This window comes from Daktulosphaira vitifoliae, unplaced genomic scaffold (genome assembly GCF_025091365.1).
Source record: "Daktulosphaira vitifoliae isolate Bord-2020 unplaced genomic scaffold, ASM2509136v1 Scaffold_4, whole genome shotgun sequence".
In the NCBI taxonomy this organism is placed as follows: domain Eukaryota; kingdom Metazoa; phylum Arthropoda; class Insecta; order Hemiptera; family Phylloxeridae; genus Daktulosphaira; species Daktulosphaira vitifoliae.
In genome coordinates, this window is record NW_026099575.1 from 30,710,544 (window position 1) to 30,729,033 (window position 18,490).

At 26.1% G+C, this 18,490-nt stretch overlaps 2 protein-coding genes and 1 long non-coding RNA gene across 3 annotated transcripts; 2 read left to right on the plus strand and 1 right to left on the minus strand.

Moving 5' to 3' along the window:
- Positions 1-3,146: 3,146 nt before the first annotated feature.
- Positions 3,147-10,589, plus strand: LOC126906029 (staphylococcal nuclease domain-containing protein 1-like). The gene is made up of 15 exons (XM_050686249.1): positions 3,147-3,559; positions 4,702-4,811; positions 4,894-5,066; positions 5,138-5,289; positions 5,671-5,838; positions 6,095-6,238; positions 6,305-6,469; positions 6,532-6,677; positions 6,766-6,969; positions 7,139-7,325; positions 7,394-7,535; positions 8,027-8,328; positions 8,401-8,644; positions 9,325-9,743; positions 9,807-10,589. The coding sequence occupies exons 1-15, from the start codon at positions 3,485-3,487 to the stop codon at positions 9,915-9,917; spliced, it is 2,742 nt and encodes a 913-aa protein (XP_050542206.1). The 5' UTR covers positions 3,147-3,484; the 3' UTR covers positions 9,918-10,589.
- A 708-nt stretch (positions 10,590-11,297) lies between these two features.
- Positions 11,298-12,131, minus strand: LOC126906031 (uncharacterized). The gene is made up of 2 exons (XR_007704167.1): positions 11,984-12,131; positions 11,298-11,499 (listed from the first exon to the last, which is right to left on the minus strand). It is a non-coding gene; the product is annotated as an uncharacterized LOC126906031 (long non-coding RNA).
- LOC126906030 (ADP,ATP carrier protein 1-like) lies at positions 12,047-16,536 on the plus strand. The gene is made up of 3 exons (XM_050686250.1): positions 12,047-12,345; positions 14,507-14,768; positions 15,671-16,536. The coding sequence occupies exons 1-3, from the start codon at positions 12,171-12,173 to the stop codon at positions 16,146-16,148; spliced, it is 915 nt and encodes a 304-aa protein (XP_050542207.1). The 5' UTR covers positions 12,047-12,170; the 3' UTR covers positions 16,149-16,536.
- The last annotated feature ends 1,954 nt before the right edge of the window (positions 16,537-18,490 follow it).

The window sequence follows — 18,490 nt, forward strand, 5'->3', positions numbered from 1 at the left end:
TCTTAATCAGGATATTAATAAGGAACTAGCAGTTTATGAAGCTTTTGGAATAATCCACCAATTTTTTAAAATTAAACACTATCTAAAGATTTGCATCGAAGCGTTTTTTTTTTTATAGTGATTTTAATCACTGTCAGATATCATTATACTTGATCCAATTATGCCACGTCACCACTGTGCCGCGACCCCCCTGTGTTGGGTTTTTGTATTTCGATAATATTTATGTCACTTTTTATTATAAAGCATGCATCATTAGATAGAGAATAAACTGAAATTTAAATGTACTAAAATATCAAAAATCATACTTTTTAAGATACACTATTATTTTATACAATATATATATATATATTTATAGTACGTTGTTGTCTATATATTTTATACGCACAAAATGTTTTTTAGGCTGCTCCGTGTAAAAAAGGCTGTTCCGAATGTACCTGCAATAGTTGTTGTGAGCAATCTTGCAATAAATGTTATGGATACAATAATAATTATTTTGGTTTAAACCAACATTTTCCAATGATTCCATACTTTATTCCAAATCCAATTTATCAACAGTCTAGTGGATATGGTACAAATGGTGGTTACGGTACAAATGGAGGATTTGGACAAAGTTGTTGTTGATTTACTTTTTTATATTAAGTTATAATACAAGCAGTACAGGTATAAAATGTGAAACCTAATCTTTTGTTATGTAAATCGTCCATTAATGTTTAACTCTTTTTAATATCAATTTATGTTTTGTGAATATATCAATAAACTAGAATTCTTCAATTAAAATTTTTGGTAATCATTAAAAAACCTTTTTTAATTTATTTAATTATTTTCAGTAAATTTATAATTTTTAAATAAAGAGCCAAATATTTGTATACATGGTTAGATATTAAGAAAAGGGTTATAATTATGGTCATTGGATTTAATCATTTCAGTTTTTGAGGATAAATAATTAATATTAAGTGAAATATGGTTAAAAATTTAAAATTCGACTACTGTTACTATTTATTTTTATTTAAGAATATAATACAATGAATTTATTTTAATGTTTTTAAGCATGATTTGAATTTTAGTTAAATTAAAAAATAATCTTTAATCTTTAAGAGTATCTACCAACTCATAAGTCATAAAATATTGAAATAAAGTTGTGTAATATACGTAAACACATAGTGTATTTTTATGTTTATCTTATTATATATATTTTTAAAAGCAATTGCATTTAAGTATAATTATGTATATTTGAAAACAAACTTAATTTTAGCAGAGAGGAATTTTAAAACTTGTATAACCCATATTTTACAAAGCCAGTATTTTTATTATACATGTATCTCTACAGACATTTTTTTTTTGCGAGAAAGAAAAATGATTAATCACTTTTCTAAGTTTAGAGCACGATTATCTACTAGATGTCCTTAATTTATAGCCAAATAAGTCATTGATTACGTTTACAATAATAATAAAAAAAGTCATGCTGCCTTGATAAACATCAAAATAAGCCACTGTAATTCAGTGTACAGTGAAGAAATTAATTGCTAGCCTAAATTAGATAGTCATATACTTTCTTATTTACTGTACAATTGACGTGAGTCTAAAAATTTCATAAGCGCTCCTTGGAAATAAAGCAAGATAATTTTAATAATAAAATAAATAATAAAAATTGAAATTTTTAAAATGGAACAACGATACGATTTTGACGTATCGTTGAAAGAAATCGGTTCGGTGAGAGCTGAGAAAAAGTGGTAACAGACACAAAAAAAAAAGTAATAATAATAAACACATCATCGTAAAATCAATACTTTTTTAGCTTCATGGAAGCTAAACAAACAGAAAAACTTTATGTCAAAATTCATGACACTAATAAAATGTTTGATGACGCCTTTTCTTAATCTTTATCATTAAAAATTTTGCTACAATCAATCTAGTTTTCAAAAAGTTGTATAGTGAAAATTAAAAATATCAACTTTGGCTGTTTTGACAACTGCAATTTTTTGGGACATTTTTCTTTATTATTGGAAGCGAGTGCAGATTTTCAAAATTTTAGTGCTGATAGCTTCAACTAGATTTTGTGAAATTTAACGTATTAATGAGCGAAATACCGATTTGCTCAACGATACATTGATATACGATATAAATCCAGTAGGAGCGAAAGTAATTTTGTATATGGACAAAAAAACAAGGCAAAGTAAAACCAATAGCTTCATAGCTATGCGTCAAAGCTAGTAGCATTACTATTGTTGTTAACGATGTATATGTTAACTATATTATGAGAGTATCTAATAATTAGATACAGTTATTGTAAGTGCTTTATATTAAAAAATATTAATTATAGACATTGTTATTTCAAACAGACTATTTATTTGCTAATATTTAGAGATTTTTTTTTATTTTTAACTCTTTAATAGTGATGACCTCTATACGACGAATCCTATGATACGTTTTATGCGGTTAGAGATTTAGAGATAAATCAATATATACTTGACTTAATATTTTAATCATACTTCAATTACTAAGAAAAGCATTTATCAAAATCTGGAATTTAGTTTAAGATACGTATTATTGTTGATAAAATAGTGTATAGGATACAGTTTCTATAAGAAAATGGATAATTTTCGCGGGTATATGTTTAAAATGATTGTCAGCAGTAAATTTTGTTACCGACACTGTTTGGAAACTTTGTTCGAAGAAAATGCGCCATTTATCCATGAAGTAACCTTAAAATAATATGTATTCATTATTTTAAAGATTTAATTAAAATAAGCTCTGTAATGATATTAGACTTGAATTAGGTAGAAATCTAGTAATATAATATTTAATTGTTATAATTTTGATCAAAGGTAATGAGATAATAACTTTTACAACATATGCCGAAGACACGCAGTGCAATATGACGCGGTCTTAGCCGTTTATTCCATGGCATTGATGTATCACGTAACGACGTTTGGTATCTACGGTCACCTTGCATGTTCCACCGTGGTGCGACCAACTTTTCTCCCCTCTGTCGTGAAAGTTCATAAACTAGAACCACGTTCTGTCTCTGTCTTTTCACCTTTCCCCCGCCCTTTGCGCCATCAGCTGTCCTGTTCCCCTTCCCGTCCATCCATCACTTACTTCTTCTTGCCCGGTCATGCTATCTTTTTCTAACTTACTCTTTCCTCCGCGAATCTACGAAGCGTGTGTGGAGTGCGCCGCCGAATGTGCTGATTTGGCCCTTTTTCCTTTAACCGTGCCATTTGGACACATCGTGTACATTGCAGTTAAATCGCTGTTTTTCACGTTTTCCTGTTGAAAAACGTATTTAATATTCAATTTTTGTTCTTAGTTTAACCTCAACCCGACAATATGAATACCGTAAACGTGTTCTCCTGCCGACACTGCTAGTACAATACGCATAGCCTAGTACAATCACGTGACAACTCGTTTAAAAACCTTAACGTAACCCTGGCTGCTGTTTTTTGATCTCCGTACCCAAATAACGTGCGTTTAAATAGACAAAATGACAAATCAACCGCCAGGAGCTGTATCCCCTGCTAAGGAGCCCGTAAAGGTTTTCGAGGGAGTCGTCAAACAGGTACATTAACACCTTATATCTACCTAAGATTTATTCTGAATTGTTAAATTCAAATTTTATCTTTTCTCCAACTATTTATTATATCAAATATATTTTTTCATATATTATACATTATAGTGTGTTTTTTCCATTTACGTTATTAACTTTAAGTTATTCTATAATGAAAAAGAGTTATTTAAAACAGATCTATATACATACTTTAATATGTGTATTCATTGTCATTTACTTAACCAAAGTCTGTGTTTAACGTTGTTAATGGTAACATTGTTAACGAATTGTGTATTCGGGATTTTTTAGTTGTTTTTTTCATGATTATTTGAATTAAATATTTTTTAGTTTTAAATTAATAGTTTAACATTTTTAACAAATTAACAGTTTTAATTTTAAACCAATTCAACAAACCTTACTATTAAACATTAAATTTTATTTTATGTATTTATAAAGTTATTAAAGCAGTTATAGTGATACTGACAATTTTATGTAACAAGTATATCAGCTAATTATACTATATTTTATCTTAAAGCTTTTTCTAAAAAATATATTTTTATTACAAAAATTAATGCATTGTATTAGCTATTAATGTTAAAATTAGTCTTAGTGAAGTTATCTAATATCTTACAGATTACTGAAATGTATATTTAATAAAGTATAAAATTGATATTACTGAATAACTATTATCCACAACATAAAATATGTTTAGATTTAACTTGAAATATTAACTATAACTGTTTATAAATATTGCTTAAATAATGTATCAACAAACACTAGCAAGTAACACATTTGTATTTTTGTTCTCTATTGTGTCATTGTGTTAATATTATTATTATTTAGTAATATACAATATGTTAAAAATTAGAAAAATAAGTATATGAGCTAAGAGTTTAATGAATATGATAAGTATAAAGGTAAATAGTTATCCAATGGTACAGCTTATAGTTATGAAAAATGTACTATTAAATTTTTTTAATTTAGGAGATCTCTGCTCCAATCTGTTTATATGTAGTTTAAATTTTTCTTATTTTTGATATAATACTATTATTTTTAATAATACTATTTTTATAGTATTATTAAAAAATACTATATATGAATGTTGAATAAATGTTTTTCTTTTAAAAACTTAACGCATGAAAATTTTACTCTAGGTTAATTCTGGAGATTCCATTGTTATTCGCGAGGAAGTCTACACTGGGTATCCAAAAGAGAAGCAAATTACTATTAACAACATAATTGCTCTTAAATTTGGTCGTCGTCCGTAAGTTTTTAAATTTTGATTGATTTTATGTTATTAAAATTTCTGACTCATTAATGTATTAAATTTTTTTTTTTTTATGAAGAGCGAATAATGATCCTTCAGCTAAGGGAACTGATGATGAACCTTTTGCTTTTGAAGCTCGAGAATTTCTCAGGAAAAAACTTGTTGGAAAAAAGGTGTTTTTCAAAACTGCTGGTCAAGTACCAGGAAGTGGAAAACCTCGTTATTATGGTGATATTTATTATCCAACATTAGGTGAAATATTATTTTATTGGAGTTAAGTTTAAAAACAAAGTTTAACAGTACAATTTATTTATTAAATACAGAAAACAATATCGTAAATGAGCTTGTAGAAAATGGTTTGGTCACAGTAAAAACTGTAAAATCTAACAATCCAGCTGCAGACCTTCAAACATTAATTGATTTGCAAAACAAAGCAAAAGCTGCTAAATTGGGTAAATGGGATGGTAGTACAAAGGTATTCATTTTTCTAAGTTTTTTATAATCTACAGTTAAAAATTAAATTTGTCCACTAAACTTAAAAAATATATTTAAAATTTAATGTTCTAATATATCAGTTTTAATTTTATAATTGGATCATTTTACCCTTTTTGCTAATATTACATCTCAATTTAAAAATTTTGTAATTTGTTATGGTTGTAATTTTTTTTTTTTCATTAATTTTAATAGGTTAAATATAAATTTATTATGTTTCTATAAAAGTTTTGAAATGACACTAAAACCTATTAACCTCTTCCATTAGTACATTATTAAATTTAGTAATAAGGAGTGTGACTAATGGTTAATTAAAATAAATTATACTCATATTTATTCATTAAATTATTCTATATATATGCAGAATGCTTTAAAGAAAAGTGGAGTTATTGAAGATGTAGAAGTATTTTTGAAGAAAAATGCCAAAAAGCGCATTAAGGCTATTGTGGAATCTGTTATTGATGGATCTACCATTAAACTGATGCTACTGCCTGAAGGACAAATGATCACTTTATACCTTTCAGGAATTAAGGTTAGTATTGTAAATGTTAAAATAATTTTATTGAAAAATACAAATATCATTAATAAAATTACTCAAAAAGTATTGTAATTTAAAACTTTGAAACTCTGAATAATTATTTTGTATTGTTCTCTTTACATTAATATAATATTTATTATTGATAACACTTAATTTAAAAACTAACATCAATAATACCCAAACAAGCAAAAGTTTTCAATTTCAAAGTGGATTTTGTTGTAGATTTTTCATTTATTTATTTTTTTATCAGTGTCCTTCTGAAAATGAAGAATTTGGAGATGAAGCAAAATTTTTTGTTGAAATTCGTTTGTTGCAAAAAGATGTTGAAATTACACTAGAAGGAGTTTTATCTAACAACAAAACACCATCATTCTTTGGCACTATTTACCATCCAGTAATTATCATAATTAAATATTAGTTTTACCTTATTATTTTATTTTATTGTATTTTATTCTATAAGGCTGGTGAAATTGCTGTTGAATTGGTTAAACAAGGATTTGCTACATGCCAAAATCGTAGTATGAAATATTTAGAAGGTAGTGCTGATAAGTTAAGAGCAGCTGAGAGACAGGCTAAAGAAAAGAAACTAAGGAAATGGCAAAATTATCAACATACTGGACCAGAAGTAAAAGATTTTTTTTTTAATTTTTATACAAAATATATAATTATTTACTTCTATTTTATTAGATTCCTGAAAAAGAAATTATTGGAACTGTTATTGAAATTGTTCGTGAAGAAGCTTTACTTGTTAAAACTTCAAACCATGATAAACCTAAGAAAATTTTCTTGTCAAATATTAAACCAGCAAGACTTGGAATTGAAGTACCTAGAGGGTAATATAATTTTTGCAACAATAAATTAATAATTATTAAATATAGTTTGTTTGATTAATGTATCATAAATATAAAAATATTCATTTAGTGAACAAACTGGGGAAGATGCTCCTCCTCGTGCTCCACGAACATTGGCTAAACATTTCTATGAAATTCCATGGGCATACGAAGCCCGTGAGTTCCTAAGAACACGTTGTATTGGAAAAAAAGTAAATGTTTCTGTTGATTATATACAACCAAAGTCTGATAAATTTGAAGAGAAAATATGTGCTACAGTGACAGTCAATGGAATGTAAGATCATATTATGTTAATATTATTTTATGTTTTCTTATTGATACAGTGTTTTGTTAAAGATGAAAAAAATTAATAATTTTCAATTATTATTAATTATGAACTTATTTTTATACTTTATAAAAATAAGGTATTCAATATTTTAATAATAAATTTATTAATTCACCAGAAACCTCGCTGTAGAATTAGTTAAAGAAGGTCTGGCAACTGTAATGAACAATCCCAGAGATGATCAGATGTCTCAATGTTTTGATGACCTGAAGAAAGCTGAAGAAATAGCTAAACAATCTCACAAAGGTTTATACTCAAAATCACCTCCACCCAAACAACGAATTACTGATTGTTCAAGTGCAGGAGTAAGTTTACTTAAGATGAATAAACAATATATTGCAATAGTTAGATTATTCTTTGAATTTGTATCTAGGACTCAGCTCGTGCTAAGGCTTTGTTGCCTAGTTTACAACGATTCCCAAGGTTTGAAGCTCTTGTTGAGTATGTAGCTAGTGGATCACGAATGCGTCTTTATGTTCGAAGAGAATATTCCTTGATTACCTTCCTTTTAGCAGGTTTGTATTGAAATTAAAATTAACTTGCAAAATAAAAATTAATATATTTTAATGCTATATAAAAGGTGTATACAGTATACTACTTTAAAATAAAAAAATACATTTTGGTTTCAAAATTTCAAAAAAAAAAATTAGATGCCTAAACTATTAAAAGAGCGACTGAAAATTTTGAGATATATTATTAAATTTAGTAGTTTTAAGATTTTTATTCGCCTTTTAAGCAATAAGAAAACCCATGATTAATTTTACACAAAAGAAATATTGATAACCCAGCTCAAAACTGCAACAACACAAAAAATTAATTTTTTTTGTATAATGGTTTAAAAAAAAAATTCATGTTACCACCTCCAATGTAAAATTTAATTTTGAAAACGTTCACTTTTTGAAAATAACTTAGTTATTTTAGATAGTATTAACTATTAAAAACAATTTTATGTTATTTGCTTCTTTAATTTTGTTGTGCTGTAATTTTTTTTTATTTTTTCAATTAGGTATTACATGTCCTAGTGGTGAGAGACCTAACCAAGGTGATCAACCATCAGCAGCTGAGGAATATCACCAAGAAGCATTAGCTTTTACTAAGGAAAAAATTATGCACCGTGAAGTAGAAATTACAGTTGAATCTTGTAACAAAGGGGGTAGTATGATTGGTTGGTTATTTATTGGTAATACCAATTTGTCCTTGGCTCTTGTTAAGGAAGGTCTTGCTAAGGTACATAGGTCTGCTGAGCGTTCCGAATACTTCAAACAGCTTCAACAAGCTGAAAAAGAAGCTAAGGATAAAAAACTTAATGTAATTATTTAATTTAATGTAATTTAAATTGTTTATATTAGTAATAATTTTTAAATTATAATTTCTGTATAGTTGTGGAAAAATTATGTCGAAGAACCTGAAGAATCAAATAACAATACAAGCAAACCTGAAAAAGAAGATACTGTTAAAGAACGTAAAACTAACTATAGTGAGGTACTCGTTTCTGAAATAAGTCCCGAGTTGCATGTTTTTGTGCAACCAGTTTCAGAAGGTCCCAAGTTGGAAAATCTTATGGATAACATGAGGAAACAGTTTGATTCAAACCCTCCAGCTACTGGACTTGTACCTAAAAGAGGTATACTTTTTTTTTCATAGACTATCCTTAATTCTTTACCTCAAAGACAGAGGAATTCCTGTCACAAGTTTTATTTTTTGGAAGACCAAATTTTGGTGCTCAATTCCTATATAGTCGTGGTGTCCTTTACCTTAAGGATATTAAGTTTAAAATTAATAGTTAAGATCAGTGGTATACCTAAGATTTTTCAATAATATCAAAATAATAACATGTCTCTCTTCAAATTTTAAAAAAGAATTTTAATAAAAAAATTAATTTTTTAAATATTTTATGTAATTACAAAAAATAACATAAAACATATGTTGAATATAGACCTATATTCTAAAAATTGGTTTAAAAAAAGTGTAAAATGCTATATAGATCATTAGTTATATGAATTGTTAGATCTGTTTTACCTGTATACATAATATATTATAAGAATTAGCAATATTTGAATTTTTGTAATTTAAAATCATAGTAAAAGTTTTCAATTTTTGCAGTAAAATGCGATTTTACAACTCAAAAATAATTTTAATATTAATTTATTCAATCTTAAAATTTCATTATAAATTAATATTTTTATTAAATATTTCATAATAATAAATGATATTTTGTAATATATCAGATAAATTGTGCAGTTTAAATAAAATAAATTTTTTTTTAATTCCATCCTTTAGTAAATATTTGTTTTTGAATTTTAGGAGATATTATTGCGGCTAAATTTAAAGAAGACCAACAATGGTATCGTGCAAAAGTTGAAAAAGTTAGTGGACCCAACATTCATGTTCTTTATATTGATTATGGTAATAGAGATGTAATAACAGCAAATGAATGTGCTTTATTGCCCCAAATGTTGAAAAATGATCGTGCCTATGCCAAAGAATTTGGATTTGCACTTGTTAAACTACCAAAACTACCTGAATACCAGGAAGATTCTATATTGGTAGTAAAAGAAGAGTTTATCAATAAAACTATCAATATCAATGAAGAATATACTTATGATGGCTTAACACATGTTACTGTTTTGGATGCTGACAAAAAAGAAGATCCAGTAAAAAAATTAGTTGAAGAAGGATTTTTATTAGTTGATAGACGTCGTGAAAGATATTTGCAAAAATTGGTATTTATTTAATTTCTTATGTTTCATTGATAAAAAATTAAAAAAATTAATTTTTAATTTTAGTTAACCGAATATATTGAAGCTCAAGACAAAGCTAAGAAAGATCGGTTACATATGTGGGAGTATGGTGACATCTCAGAGGATGATGCTAAAGAATTTGGTTATGCAAAATAAGTCTTTCTTTACCTCATGAAGACTAATCATCCACTGTCAGGCTTTTAACAACTGAACAATAAGGTGTTTTACAAATCCATGAGCCATATTATTAAATTAATTAATAATTTTAAATGCAGACATCTAAATATTTGATATAGAGTATATATTATAAATGACTATATTTTGTGACGAATAGTTATGGCATTTTATCTGTTTGTTAAAATTTTTTTTTTTAATCATTTGTTTCCTAATTTAACTTTAGAAGAAACAATCTATTATATAGGTTGATTTTCTCTACATTTTTTGTGGAATAGCTAATATATTTTATGATTTGTTTTTATAACATATTTTTTAGAGGTAAATAATTAAATTAATTTTATATAAAAAATATTGTTATAGAAACTATCACTTTTTTCTTTTATTTCATTAAATCAAAAAAAATGTTTTTAAAAAAATTCCAATTGTTTCTGAAAAAATTTAAAGTTCATTCTGTATATAATATTAAATTTAATCCAGTGTTATTAACTCTTAATAGAGTTACTTTGTATTTTAAAATTATGTAAATGTTTATTATTACTTAAAGCCTTGCTGATATTAATTGAAACACTTAAATCTTTTGTAAAACACTATATTATGTCTGATTTGTAGTGTGAAGACTGTTCAGATGGATTATATTATCGATTTACATTATTTGGTGTTTTATTTATTATTGCCAATATTTTATTTGTTAGTTTACTGGAATAACAATCTTTATAGCATTATTTTCATAAGATTTTTTTCTCTATTTTATTATTGTTTGAAGTATTTTCTAGTTAAGTATCAAAACATAGCTTATCTCAATAATTGTTATTTTGAAAATTAATCTTTCGATTTTAAATCAAAATGTGGAAAAAGTCTTTTACAAAATAATTTAAAAAAAAAAAATCATTTAGATAGAAGCCTTAGACTTGATCTATTTTTCTTTTTATTTAAAAACGGTTTCAATATAACTTACTTAGTATATGTTTGTTTTGTATAAAACAACTTGTTTTTAAAAGACGTTTAAAGCAGTTTTAATTCTACAATTAAAAACATAGACATTTTATATATTACAAACTAAACCATGTTTAATATATGTTTTTGTAAAAACAATGAACTAATTTTTTATAAAAATTAATCTATTAATAGTAACGGATTTTTAACATTTTTTGGAGGGATTTTAAAGAATAAAATTTACTTGGGTTCGTAACAGGGTTTAATTCATATACTGAGTAATATAAAAATATCAGTGTCTGAGGAGTATCCAGTACCACCTCTGGACTCCTCCGCAAACCAATCTCTGTGTAAAATACTATTTTCTAAACACTTACAATATATTTTTTTAATTTTTCATAAGAGTATAATAAATAAAGTCGTGAATAAAATAGCTGTTAATATTATTGTCAATTATATTATAACCTCATCTTTGTGATAGTTTAGATTTTAGATAATTACCTGAAATGATTCACAGATTTTTATTCATTAATAAACTCTGTCACTTTTACGGGAGTTGACGTATATTGATTTGACCGTACTCTTTACGTTCGTCTTTTTAGTGGATGTCATTTTATGTCAGGTCTCTCTGTCAAAATGTCCTTCATTTAATACAAGATTTATCAATGCATTTTCTTAATGTAATACGTGCTTATTTAAAGAAAAGTAAAATGTTTGGGAGGGCTGATCTAATTTTTCCTTGCTTCTATGACAGATTTTGGAGAGTTAAACTCCTTCTAGACCCTCAGATTACACATCAGATGCAATAGTAAGACAACAAAATATTTTTATATAAAAAAAACAAGATTAAGTTACTATCTACATTTATGATGATCATTTATTAATGTTTTAAAATGTTAACCTTCAAAAGTACCCGGTAATAAAAAAAAAAGAATATTTGACCCTAACCTTAAAAAATTGGTATTATATAATAATCATATTCGAACTTAAATTAAGCCTTAATTATTTTACATGTTTTTAGAATAACATTAAATTATTTTAATATTTTTTAATTTTATTTTAAAAAGATATTAATTATGAAAAAATAAAAAATTTAAAAAATTGATGCCAACACGTTAAACAGCTGTTTTTACTGATGACGTCAGATGTCGACTAAGTTTGGTCGGCCATTCCTAATACGATCGGTCAAGTTCTTTCTTTTGCATCACACTGCTCGTGACACGCCTTCGTGCGCCGCTCAGTTAGATCAGTTAATTAACTTCATTTTTAACCCAGTATATATTTTTGATCTTTACTAAAATGGCTGAAGGAACTAAAGCACCAAAAGACCCATACGGATTTGCCAAAGATTTTTTGGCTGGTGGTATATCTGCCGCTGTGTCCAAAACTGCTGTCGCACCTATTGAACGTGTCAAACTTATCCTCCAAGTACAAGCCGCTTCCCAGCAAATTGCTGCCGACAAACAATACAAAGGTATGGTTATTTGAGTTATTATTACTACAATAGTCATTAGTTTTTTTTTAAATGATTTAACTAATTTTTAAGACAAGCTTTTGTAATCCGGTATTTAATCGATTCAACGAAATTAGGTTAGAATAATGTAGGCGGGGCTTTAATACTAGGTGCCTGAATGTAGCCTCTGATGTGCACAATCCCAGACATGTCCTATTTAAAATTTGTCTAGTATAACTTTGTCCATATTCCGTGATTCCTTTTTTTTTTTATTATTATTCTGATGAAATTATTTTCATTTCACCACAATTTCTGTACAATTATAGTTTTTATTAATTGTAGATATTCGCAAAATGTATTAGTAAAATTTTAACCTTACTGTGGTGTCCGTTGTTTTCCGGTGGGGATAATAATATAAAATTGTATGAACTCGCTAAAATATGCCAATTTACAACCTTAAGTTATTTTTAAAATTGTCAATCACGAGGTTTTTACAAATTTTCTGTAGTTTATCATGTTTAAGTTAAGGTTGTGAAAATAATCGGAAATCATATTAACAATTAGGTTATTTAATTAGTTATTTTTATACTATTTAAAATATTGCCTAGTAAGACAAATTTTTTAACGCCCATTCCAATTGTCTACTCATTTGTTATCTAAGTAGTTCAAGAATGTAATATAATAATCACATGTTCAGGTTATTGATAATCCATTGAACTTCATTTCAAATTACATTTAGAAGTTTTTAATTTATCATTTATTATTTATGTCAAGAGTTGAAATTCTTTAGTTTTATTTTGTGTAATCATTGTTTATCTAATAATCATTGAATTGGTTTTTATATTTATATAGTCACAACTATTATAAGTTTAATTTTATAGAAAGTCAAACTCTAGATTTTTTAAAACTTAAATAAAACATATAATGAGACATTAATAAATTGAACATATTAAAAGGAAACCATCATCTAGAGTTCTAATTGAATAATTATTAATACATTTAAATTCATTATTTTACTTTTAAAAACTTAATTTTCGTTTTAGTGTAGAATATACCCTTGGTTATATATTAAGGATTTCAGCAGCCCTCATTTTAGTTTGTTCTGATGAGAAAAAAAAATGTTTAGCTTCAAAAACCTACATTTAAACACAGGAACATTTTTAATCCAGTTTTTTTTTGTTTCATCGTCTATAATGCCTCCAAAAGCTTCAGCAATGCTCTAAGTTATTTGCCCTAGTTGCCACTATGTAATTATGCTACTGTATACCCCTTTAAATCTCCTCCAACTGTATAACCCTAGTTAGATAACATAATTAAGTTTATAAGTCTATTAATACAAATTTGTTTGGATTAGCCTAATAAAATTTATAAATCTGTTCTCTATAATCTTCATACTTGAACCAATGTATCAGGATGAATAAATTTTATCTAAACTAGTTATAATAAATTCTTTAGATGTTTATTTGTTACTTAATAGAATGTTAAGTGATAAATTATTATCTGTTATATGTGAAATATTTATCTGTACTTCTATGTTCAATTTCATTGATTTTTTTTATTTTCCTAGATAATTTTTTTTATCATTTAAATTTTCATTTTAAATAATTAACATTCTTCACAATATTTTATTAACAACTGATTACTTCATAAAAAACATGAGAAATTAATAAACTAAAGAATCTGACCTAGTCTAACATATAACTAGGATATGTATTATCTAAAATATAGCTTGATTTTCAAAGAATATTGAACATTTAGTATATTGTGTGTATTGTAGTAATTATGAAAACATTTATCAGTAATATATTATATCTAATTTATAGTTATTAACTATAAATTATTAATAGAGTATATCCTATTGAAAAAATATATATTAAAAGAATCTAACACTCATTTTTAACATTTGTATTATTTTGAATGTCTAAGATCTAATGGTCTTAGACATTTTAGTATATAGGTTTGTTAAAATATCTAGTTGTTAATTTAAAAACTATTTTGAATTTTAACTATATATAGTATTTTTTTTTAAATTTTTCTTTTATATATAATTCATTTATGTATTATATTTCTTTTATATTTACTTTTATGTTTATTCTAAATTAATTATAAACTATTTTTTCAGTTTTTTATCGTTTATTTTTTATTTTATTTGTTAATATTTATTTTTATTTTATTTCTTTAGGGATTGTGGATTGCTTAATAAGAATTCCTAAAGAACAAGGTTTTTTCAGTTTTTGGAGAGGAAATTTAGCTAATGTCATCAGATATTTTCCAACACAAGCATTAAATTTTGCTTTTAAAGATGTTTACAAACAATTATTTATGGATGGTGTTGACAAAAAAACTCAATTTTGGCGGTATTTTGCTGGTAATCTTGCATCTGGTGGTGCTGCTGGTGCCACCTCCTTGTGTTTTGTATATCCACTTGATTATGCCCGTACTAGGTAAGATACGAAAATGTTAAATTTACATTGTTTATTAAAACTAGGGTTAGCACAAAGTCAATTGACCCAAGAGATTTTGACTGGTCATAGACTAGACAAAATAAAATATTTGTATTTAAATTTTAAATGTTATTGTATAAAATATCTTTTTGTACATTAAGTTGTTATTTTATGTAAGTTTTTGTTTTAAAATACTGTGTTAAAATGTTAAATATAAGTTAATCTAACATTTTAACTTAACTATGTAACTTCGGTTTTATTTTTTAACAAATTAGTCTTCAATAATTGTAGTTAGTAAATTATGTAGTAGTATTGTATAGAAATAAAAAAAAAATTTATTGAAAAATTTAAAATAATAAGAACACATGAATTGAACACTGCAAGAAGGTATTGGAATAGGCGTAGGGTAGTCAATTTAGGTGGGAGACTAAATTAAATTATTTCCCCTTTAAAAAATAATTTTTCTAAATTTGGAGACCTAAGCCATCATAGCTTTCACTCACTCAATATCTATGGATTGTCTATTTTTTGAATATCAATAATAAAATTATGTAATATTTAAGTTTTTTTGTAATATTATAAAATGTCTAAAAAATTATTTCCTTATAATTTTTATGGTGGATGGTTGGAATTTATTCTTCTTTCCAAATGAAATAATAATTTTTAATATATTATAATGTACTTAATTGACCCCTAAAGATTTTGACTAATCAAAAACCCAACCCTAATCATAATTAGAGATCAATTTATGTGATTATCTTTTATAAGTTTTAATTTCTACAAATGATGAATTCTTAAATTAACCTTTTACAATTACAAATAAAAATAAAGTAATTCAACATTTTGCTTTTTATTATAAAATATAAAAGAAAAATTTTTAATGTCTGATTTTAATATTCTAGGTTAGGAGCTGATGTTGGTAAAGGTCCAGCTGAGAGACAATTCAAAGGTTTAGGAGATTGTATAATGAAGACAGTGAAGTCTGACGGACCAATTGGTTTATACCGTGGTTTTGTTGTGTCTGTCCAAGGAATCATTATCTACCGTGCTGCTTACTTTGGATTCTTCGACACTGCAAAGGGAATGTTACCTGATCCCAAGAATACACCATTCTTAGTTTCATGGGGTATTGCCCAATTTGTCACCACTTTTGCTGGTATCATGTCTTATCCATTCGACACTGTAAGACGTCGTATGATGATGCAATCTGGACGTGCTGCTTCAGATAGAATGTATAAAAGTACTGTTGATTGCTGGTCAAAACTTTACAAAAATGAAGGTACTTCTGCTTTCTTCAAGGGAGCTTTCTCTAACGTATTGAGAGGTACTGGTGGAGCCTTAGTATTGGTATTCTACGACGAACTTAAACGTTTAATGTAAAAATTTCTCTTCAATGAAATTGAACTATGTGCAGTTTAAATGTAATTTCAATGGACACTGTTGTAGCATAAACATTCCTGGAAAGTGCAGCAATATTTTCAAAACTTGGCTTTTCATTCCAATATTCATGTATTATTCTGTACCGTATATGTTTTAACAGTTTCAAATTTTAGGATACCTACTTATGTTAAATGATACTATTTAGGTCCATTTTATGGTTTGTTGTTAATAATGTATTATTTATATCTAACAATAATAAACCATAATTAAAAAAACAACATAATAAATATTGTCTAAAATTGTTTTACCTAGTTCTGTATTTACACTACAGCAATCCTAGTTGAAAAATATTTTTAAATCTCTCATTAAAGTTATTGATGTTTTTAGATTTATATGTGTTATTTATTATAAATAGTTTGTAATAAATTAATAGTTTTGTTATGATGTATATTTTACATTATATACATGATGGTGAAAAAACTTATGTTTAATTAATATTTATTTATTAATAAGTTTATTAAACATTGTTGAAAATAAACTTGATTTTATTGGTTTATTCTTACAATAGTTTATGGATGGTACAATGCTAATTAAGTATTTCAATGGGCGATTACTTTTTCAATTCTAGGTAACTCCAGTAATGTTTAGTTCAGAATAACTTATATGCATAGTTATACATTTTGTTAAGTATTTCCTAACATTTTATCTGTTTATGATTGTCAAGTGAAAATAACACTCCATAAAATCACAATGACATCTGTTTCACTTATTGACTACTAAGTTAGCTCCTTTCTCTTGAGGAAAAAGTACTTATGAGTAATATAATAATAATAGTAATAATTTATTGAATTAATTAAATATTGAATAGTTAAAATGGGTTAAGGTCTAAAGTACAGAATAAAGTAAATTTAACTAATAACAATGAGGACGGTAGTTAAACATAAAGAGACATCAGCATATAATCATATATATATAACTTATAATAAAGATTTAATCGTATTAAATTAAAACAAAAAATAAAATTTAATATTATCTATTTATATATTTACTTGGTTTCGTTTAGCGGGGGCTCAATTCCAGATCCGGGGGCCCTGCAGGCTTCTAGCGTCTACGGTGTTTAAGACTTTAACAAGTAGGGCTATTGATTCGGTATAAGTAACCGGCTACGATGGGCATAATAAGTGTTGTGCAGGAAAATATTATTCCAAAAGCAATTTAACATAAATAGTACACATTTGTGAATTAAATAATAATTAAGAAAATAATATAGCTAAAAAATACTTAGGTGGATTCATAATTATACTTAATAATAATCCACTAATTATTATTAGTACAATAGGTTGGCGTAAAGAAACCTAATAATCTTTAAAAACACTTAAAATGCCGTATTATTAGTGAAAACTAATATAATATTTAAAAAAAATTGACATGCGTAAACCAATATATCCTACTATTAACTATGCATGTGGACTTAGTAATTTTTTCAGCAATGACTAATTTTTCAATGTTCTATTATATAATAAGATACTTAAGTGTAAATTAAAAATCTCATGAAAATTATAATACTAAAAAAATATTTTTTAAAGGTTAAACCAGAAATATTTTCTTGAAAATAAAAATAAAACATTAAAAATTTTATATAATAATTATAAGATAATTATTATCTTGTTAACAATCGTAAAGTAATATTTTTTTAAATTGATATAATATATATATATATATATATATATTTGTATACAATAGAAATATCTAAAATCTATACTAATGTGTGCAATAAGATTGTCATAGAAAAAAAATGTCTAAATTAAATACAAAAAATATTTTTTTTTTATTGAAGTTATATTACCCTCATAAACTTAAAACTTGTCAGTTAAATTTTTTTTAATTCAATTAAGTTAGCAATATTTAGAAATATATTTATTAATAGAGTTCCAATAGATAATCAATATAATTAAATGCAGAAAAAAATTAATGAAAATAAATCAGAGGTGCTCAGTGGGTCAGCATAATAAAAAAAAAGATTAAGATTAATGTTACATTACCTTAGATGTTATTTAATGACTAATATTTAATTATTGGTTTATGAAGTCACTGACCCCAAGATTGATATGAAATTTTATATTTTTTAATTTTAAAGGGGGTCAACTTTCCCGTTGCACTGCGCTACTGTATCGGTTGGATCGGGCTCTACGTGGCTACGAAACGTCTTTACGAGCGCAGCTTCCCTAGTTTGGGGAATCAGGTGCGTCCTCAGGTTACGGATGGAGGAACGGCCTGCAGATATACAGGTTAGCCGCGAAATAAGCGGTGCATTCATTTTGACTGACGAATATAAGCGGTCG

Coding starts and splice junctions, on each gene's coding strand:
- LOC126906029 (XM_050686249.1), top strand. CDS start 3,485: ATGACAAATCAACCGCCAGGAGCTGTATCCCCTGCTAAGGAGCCCGTA. Junction 5,067..5,137: donor TATTTATTATCCAACATTAG/GTGAAATATTAT, acceptor TATTAAATACAG/AAAACAATATCGTAAATGAG. Junction 8,329..8,400: donor CTAAGGATAAAAAACTTAAT/GTAATTATTTAA, acceptor ATTTCTGTATAG/TTGTGGAAAAATTATGTCGA.
- LOC126906030 (XM_050686250.1), top strand. CDS start 12,171: ATGGCTGAAGGAACTAAAGCACCAAAAGACCCATACGGATTTGCCAAA. Junction 12,346..14,506: donor TGCCGACAAACAATACAAAG/GTATGGTTATTT, acceptor TTATTTCTTTAG/GGATTGTGGATTGCTTAATA. Junction 14,769..15,670: donor CTTGATTATGCCCGTACTAG/GTAAGATACGAA, acceptor TTAATATTCTAG/GTTAGGAGCTGATGTTGGTA.